The sequence below is a fragment of the Herpailurus yagouaroundi genome, unplaced genomic scaffold, assembly GCF_014898765.1.
Source record: "Herpailurus yagouaroundi ecotype Mexico unplaced genomic scaffold, PumYag 569, whole genome shotgun sequence".
Classification (NCBI taxonomy): Eukaryota; Metazoa; Chordata; class Mammalia; order Carnivora; family Felidae; genus Herpailurus; species Herpailurus yagouaroundi.
In genome coordinates, this window is record NW_024412786.1 from 4,492,397 (window position 1) to 4,499,507 (window position 7,111).

At 56.4% G+C, this 7,111-nt stretch overlaps 1 protein-coding gene across 1 annotated transcript; it reads left to right on the forward strand.

Annotated features, from left to right (window-relative positions):
• The first annotated feature begins 2,553 nt into the window (after positions 1-2,553).
• Positions 2,554-6,461, forward strand: LOC121023740 (tRNA (guanine-N(7)-)-methyltransferase-like). Its single transcript, XM_040465798.1, has 3 exons — positions 2,554-2,691; positions 3,612-4,513; positions 5,491-6,461. Exons 1-3 carry the CDS (start codon positions 2,554-2,556, stop codon positions 5,630-5,632), a joined length of 1,182 nt encoding a protein of 393 aa, XP_040321732.1. The 3' UTR covers positions 5,633-6,461.
• Positions 6,462-7,111: the final 650 nt, after the last annotated feature.

Here is a 7,111-nt window from a genome sequence, read left to right on the forward strand (position 1 = left end):
TCCGCTTTCCAGAGTCACCTGTGAGGATGCATAGTGAAGACGGGGTCTGGCGTGCAGTAGGCACTCCAGAAAAGTGCCAGACCCATCACGATCCACAAGGAGAAACCCAGAGTGATAAATCTGCTCATGACCCTTGACCTGGCAACCCCATTCCCAAGACTTTCTCCCAAGCAGTCATGCAAAGCCTGAAGCCCCCATGCATCGTCGCACTGTCCACTGCCTCACCATCCGTAATTGGAAAAGGCTGGAAACAATCTGAATGATTGTCCGGCACCTGGACTGGGGTATCAAAGTTGCTGAGTCCGAGGGGCGCCTGGCTGGCTCAGTTGGTGCAGCGTGTACCTCTCGATCTCGGGGTTCAAGCCCCCCGCTGGGAATTGATTTTATAAAAAAAAAAAAAAAAAAAAAAAAAGTGTTGAGCCCACATGTCCGTGTATCGGACGGAAGTGAAATGTGACCGGGTTGAAGGTGGTTCTAGGAAGGGTTCAATTTCCATTTTTATCAAGTGCCTTCAGTGCACCAATCATTAGGCTTGGCCACACGGGTTAATGAGGAAAACAGCTACGCCTGGCTCCCGGTCCAATAAGGAATAGCAACACTGTCCCCCCCACTGCCACACTGTGCCTCTCCCCTCATCCCCTGTTTGTTTATTGTGTATTGTCAGTCTCCTCCCCACATGGGACTTCCAGGAGAGATCTTGACCAGCAGGCCCTGATTGTAGACAGTCAAATATTTCTGCCTGGATGATTCTGGCTCCTCACTAAGTAGCTGTATGACTTGGGACTGAGCCTCAGTTTCCGCGGCTGTAAAATGGGGATCACAGGCATGCCTCAGAGACATGACAAGTCCGGTTCCAGACCACCGCGATAAAGCAAGTATCACAGTGAAGTGACTCAAATGAACGTTTTGGTTTCCCGGTGCCATACATCAAAGTTATGTTTCCACTACACTGTAGTTTATTTATTTATTTATTTATTTTGATGTTTGTTTATTTTGAGAGAGAGAGAGCACGAGCCGGGGAGAGGCAGAGAGCGAGGGAGAGGGAGGACCCCAAGCAGACTCCGTGCTATCCGCCCAGAGCCCGACGTGGGGCTTGATCTCACGAACCGTGAGTTCACGACCTGAGCTGAAATCAAGAGTCGGACGCTCAACCAACGGAGCCACCAGGTGCCCCAAAAATAAAATCTTAAAAAAAAAAAAAAAGAAGAAAAAATTTCCAAAAGCTCTGATGGATGCTGAATTCTGAGAGCAGACAAAGAGGGTGTGGGTGGTCGGCCTTAGGAGCAATAGGGACTCAGGGAGACAGTAGATCGGGAGGTCCCTGTCCAGTCCCAGGCATTCCCGCAGACTGATTCCTCTGGCCTGAGGGACTGGCCAGGGGAGTCCCCGGGGCCACTAGGCAGACCAGGGTCCCACGGGCCACCGCCCTGCCACCAAGTGCAACCGCAAGGCCTGATCCAAGGAAGGGCTTTCTGAGTCTGCCTCCCTGGAAATGGAGGGACCGTTTGTCAAGCACTTGATAGGAGCAGGCCCTATGCCGTGTCCTTTACCTGTATTATGCGGCATTTTTGGGCTTTCGGAACTATAGCAATGAAGTGAGTGTAACACTTCCATCTCCAGCAGGCAGCTAGGAAGGGCAGAACCCGGGGACCCACCAGGACTTGCTCTGAATACAGGGGAGCCTTGGCTGTCAGCACCAAAAGCACCTTTGGCCCAGGAAGCAGCAGAGGCTTGGCGCAGTGGGGGTTCCCTAGAGGGCCGGCTGGGCTGTGCTCACCACCCCCTCCCAGGCTGCCCCCAGGACCAGGCTCCCTTACTTCCTTTCCGAGCCTTAAAATATTGATGTGAGTACTCACAGGCCAACAGGCTGAAATCCTACATGCTCACGATTGGGTTTCAGCCCCCGCCGGCAGAGTAACAGAGCTGGGCCCCTTCACGGAGTACCTGGGTTGGACCCCACCCCAGGATGCTCTGCCAGCTAGCTCGAGACTGGGCAGGCCCGGCAGCTTCCTGGAGGCCTCTGAGCACTGAGAGCGAGTGTGGTCTTCCTCGGTGGCCTCCTGCCATGCACCCAGCCTCAGTGAATGAAGGCCACAGGCAGGGCTTAGGTCCCAGAGGGTTTAAGGAAAGCAGGTGACCTGAATGCCCACGTGTCTGGCGGATGGGACAGGCCCTCCCTCCCGCCATCCTCCATTTGCAGGGACCCTGAGTATAGCATTAAGGGTAAAAACCTGTCTGTGCATCTTGTGCCTCCACTCACAGTGTGGCCTCGGACAAGTCACCTACCTCTCTAAGCCAGATGAAGATAATTGTTCCTACCCTAGAGCGTTATTGCAGGGGTGTGGGGGTGGGGAGTGTCACTGATGCAGGCAGAGAAAGGGCTGGCCACAGAGTCAGGGCCCCGCAAAGGGTAGCTGTGCTCTTCAACTGATTGCTAGCTGGCTTCCCAGAGGCTGGAGGAGACCATAATCACCTGTGGTCAGGAAGGATGCACCTGTAGCAACGCATCCCAGGTGCCACCAGGAGAGCAAGGCCCGCGGGAGCTATGGCAATATGGGCCTTACACTGAACAAGTCTATGTTTGTATCCCACATGCAAAAGTTCCCGTACAAGATCATTTTACTGTTCACAAGTGACCGTGGGAAGGGGCATAGCGTGAAGAACGTCTTTCGAGCCTGGCCACCTGTCTCTGTGAGAATCTGGTTGTCCTTATTTAGAGCTGACAGCAGCAATCTAAATCTGAGGTCCTACGGGCTGGTAGAGCCTTCCCGAGATCCCTGTCGGAGAACCTGGGCAGTGGCCATCCAGCTATGGGAAGTGATTCCCTACGGCCCTCCCAGAGCACATGCTGTGTCCCCAGAGCCTGTGGGGGTGGGGTTTCTTAAGTTTATTTATTTTGAGAGAGAGAAAGAGAGAGAGTGGAGGAGGGGCAGAGAGAGAGGGAGAGAGAATCCCAAGCAGGCTCCACACTTTGAGTGCCAAGCCCGACATGGGCTCCATCCCATGAGCCATGAGATCACGACCTGAGCTGAAATCAGAAGTCAGATACTTAACCGACTGAGCCACCCAGGTGCCCCCAGAGCCTGGGTTTTAGAGCAGACCTTTCAAACTCACTTTCCAAATTTGATGCAAACCTGCCCTGTGGCTTTTTGTTTTGTGTGTGTGTATGTGTGTGTGCCTTGCATGCATTACTTTTGTAACACAATAAATGCATTTTTTAAGAGATCCTACGTATGATGAAAGTCATACCGCGGAGAGGAGGCTTCTGGGCTAGAGGTCCAGAAACCTTGGTTCAGACTCTGCAGCCTCCTGGGCTCCTGTCTCCTCAGTCAGCCCTGGGCTCTGAGGCTGAACTGGTGCCAGGTGGCTTTGGGACGGCTCTCCTTTCTGTGTAGAACGACCAGCAGGATCCAGGGATGCCCTGTGCGGATGGGTAAGCTGAGATCCAGGGTCACAGGTGGGAGTGAGTGACCGTGCTGACCCAGGATGCTACGGCCACTGCTGTGCCAACCACACTCGCCATTCTCCCGGCCCAGGGTCTGGCTCCTTCCTGCTGGGAGGGCCTCCCATCCCCAGCCCGCGTGCCCCTAGCCCTGTCCCCACCGACCTAGAAGCAAGGAAGCTGGCAGCCCCCAACCCCAGCCGGCCTGAAGAAGCCACTCAGAGGTCGGTGGAACCCCACTGGGGGCCCTCCGTGTGACCTTGTCCGGTCCCAGAGCCTCTCAGCATGCCCCGTACCGGGGCAGAGCGAGAGAAGGAAGGAGAAAGGGGAAGGCAACTTTGGAAGATCTTCTGGGTCCCGGGAGGCTGTGGCCAGACGCTTCTCCCCCCAGCCCCACCGCCACCGCCGCCGGGGGCCAAATTCCGAGGCCAGCTCCTGTCCTGGCGGTGAGGAATCCGGCCCGACGGGATTCCTGCGCCACTCCCCCTCCTCGAGAGAGGGTGCTGGGCCCCGCGGCAGGGGCAGGGCGGGGGTGCGCAGAGAGCGGGGTGGTCCCCCGGCCCCTGGGGTCCCTCCGCGGCAGGGCCGCCCCCGACAGCGCCCCCAAGTCCCCCACGCCCGCCCGACCCGGCGCGAATCGCCCCCCAACGTTGGCCTGGCAGCCGCTAACGGCTGGCCCTCCGACTGGCTTGTCGAGGCTGCCGCAGCACTTAGAGCGGGAACAAGGTACCGCCCCCAGGCTGCGGCGCCAGCGTGTGACCCGACAAAGGTGCCCGGTCCCCGGGGGCGGGACTACTCCGGGCGGCGACCGGGGCCGAGCACCGGCGCAGCCCGCCCGCCCGCCAAGCGCAGCGGCCTCGGGGCTCGGGCCGGAGACCCCGACCCTCTCCGGTCCCGGCCGCCTGCACCCACTGACCCCTCGACCTCCTTCAGCGCCTGCGCGTGGTGGGTGCCCAGTGAGTGTTCAACGAGTGAGGGGACTGGGAGATTCCCGAGGTGGGGGCGCCAGCGTGGCCTGAGTTCTAATCCCAGTACCGCCCTATTCCCTATTCGCAGTTTGGCGCTGAGCGGGTGATTGTTCCTTTGGCACCTCTCTGTTCCTTGCCTGTAAAATGGGATCGTGGGGGAGCCCCTGCCTCATGTGGTTGTTAGAAGGAATAAATGAGCGAATAGTTACAAAGAGCTTAGGCCGGAACCTGGCACATGGCCAGAGTGTGAAAGCAGAAAGAGTACTGTATGTGCAGAAAAACTTTTTTAGGGCCGCCTGGGTGGTTGGGTCGGTGGAGCCCTGGACTTTGGACCATAGGTTTTGGCTCTGGTCATGATCTCACTATGCTGACATCGAGCCCTGCCTCCAGCTCCGCGCTGAGCGCGGAGCCTGCTTAAGATTCCCTCCCTCTCTCTGCCCCTCTCCCCTGCTTGCACGTGCTCTCTCTCTAAAATGAAAGAAACTGGGGGCGCCTGGGTGGCTCAGTCGGTTAAGCTTCCGACTCCTGGTTTCTGCTCGGGTCGTGATCTCACTGTGTGTTGAGATCCCGTCCTGCATCGGGCCCTGTGCAGACAAGCAAGGAGCCTGCCTCAAATTCTCTCCCTCTTCTCTCGCTGCCCCTCCCTGCCTCTCTCTCTCTCTCAAAATAAATAAACACTAGAAAGAAAGAAAGAAAGAAAGAGAAAGAAAAAAGAAATTAAAAACTTTTTTTAAGGTTTATTTAGAGAGAGAGAGAGAGAGAGAGTGCACCTGTCTGGGAGGGGCAGAGAGAGAGGGAGACAGGCTCAGAAGCAGGCTCCAGGCTCGGTGCTGACCGCCCCACGCAGGGCGCGAACCCACGAGCCGCGAGATCATGACCTGAGCCGAAGTCGGACGCTTAACCGACTGAGCCACCCAGGCGCCCCGTGGAGCATTCCCACTTGGGCTTCACCAGTTCCAGCTCTGTGTGTAGAGCTCCCCACCAGGACCCTCCCTGGCTACAATTGTGCGACTCCTTCCCACCCTCCGTTCCCGGCCTTAGCACTGCGTGCCCTCCAGCCTTCGCCTCCCCCCTCCCCAGGTGGATCCCACCGCTCACCGAACACGCCCGGCCCTCGCGACAGAGGCACCGTGAGTACGCCCGCCATCCGGGCGCATCTTGGGCACACACTGCCCAGTCCCCCGCCCCCTCTGCAGCGGGCAAGGACCACGTGACTCCTTAAGTAGGCCACTTCTCCTGGGCGAGCCTCTCTGCCCTCCTATTCCCCTTGTCTCCGACCAGCAGCGAAGGATCCAAGAGAAGCAGCTGGGGCCGCGACACGACCGCCAAGGCGCCCCGGGGCCCTGAATCACCACGTGGAATTCTCCCTGCCCACGTGAGCGAACCAAGACAGGAACAAGGGTCGAACATGGCCCTCGAGGGCCATGAAGGTTAAATACCTAGTACACCTGCCCGGGACTCTTCCCTTCCGTGGGAACCCAGGGAGCTGGCCGCAAGGGGAAGCCAACAGCATCGCAGGAAGGAAGGATCTGGATCCCAGGGCCGAAGAGAGAGGCCTGGCCGGCCACATGGGCGAGGAGTTTGCTTGAGCCAGACGCAGAGCTTCGCGGTGCACACCTGCTGCCCTTGGGGGACTGTCCTCATGGCACCTGGCTTCCCCTTCCTTTGCGGTGTCCACCTGGCAAATCCCCATGCCAGGTGAACCCAACCTGCCCTTCTCAACTGCCACCGGAAAGCTGAATGTTCCTGAAGAACACCCTAAAACTGGTTCAACTGGTTTTACCTTCAATTGGTGCCCTGAGCCAGGGGGGTCCTTACTCCGTCCTACTGCCTGTTCCAGGAGGTTGGTCCTTCTCAGCCCAGGTGACCCACTTTACCATCGTAAATGCTTTTAAGGGTCCAGTTCAAGACTGTTCCCGTAAGTTCTTCAAGCTATTGTGAATCAAACTGTTAGGAATATTGATGTACAAATACCTGTTCAAATCCGCACTTTTTTTTTTTTTAATGTTTTATTTATTTTTGAGACAGAGGCAGAGTGTGAGAGGGGAGGGGCAGAGACAGGGGGAGACACAGAATCCGGAGCAGGCTCCAGGCTCTGAGCTGTGAGCACAGAGCCAAACGTGGGGCTCGAACTCATGAACCATGAGATCATGACCTGAGCCGAAGTCGGTGGCTCAACCGCTGAGCCACCCAGGCGCCCCTCCTTTTCAATCTTAAAAAGGAATAAAATTCTGATTTTTTCCACAGTGGCTGCCCAACACTTACTGTTCTCTGTTCCATTTTTTATAATAAGCTTCCAAAGGGTGTGAAATGCTATCTCCCTAAGGATTAGTGATGTTGAGCAACTTTCTATGTGCTCACTGGCCATTCGCATATCTATTAAAGCTTTTCATAGAGGGGCGCCTGGGTGGTTTAGTCGGTTAAGCGTCCAACTTCAGCTCAGGTCACGATCTCGCAATCTCGCGGTCCGTGAGTTCGAGCCCCGCGTCGGGCTCTGGGCTGATGGCTCAGAGCCTGGAGCCTGCTTCTGATTCTGTGTCTCCCTCTCTGTCTGCTCCTCCCTCGTTCATGCTCTGTCTCTCTGTCTCAAAAATAAATAAACGTTAAAAAAAAATTAAAAAAAAAAAAAGCTTTTCATAGAAATAAACACCTAGACAAAACACACACGGTACCCTGGTTTCTTCCTCCAGTACCTTCTCCC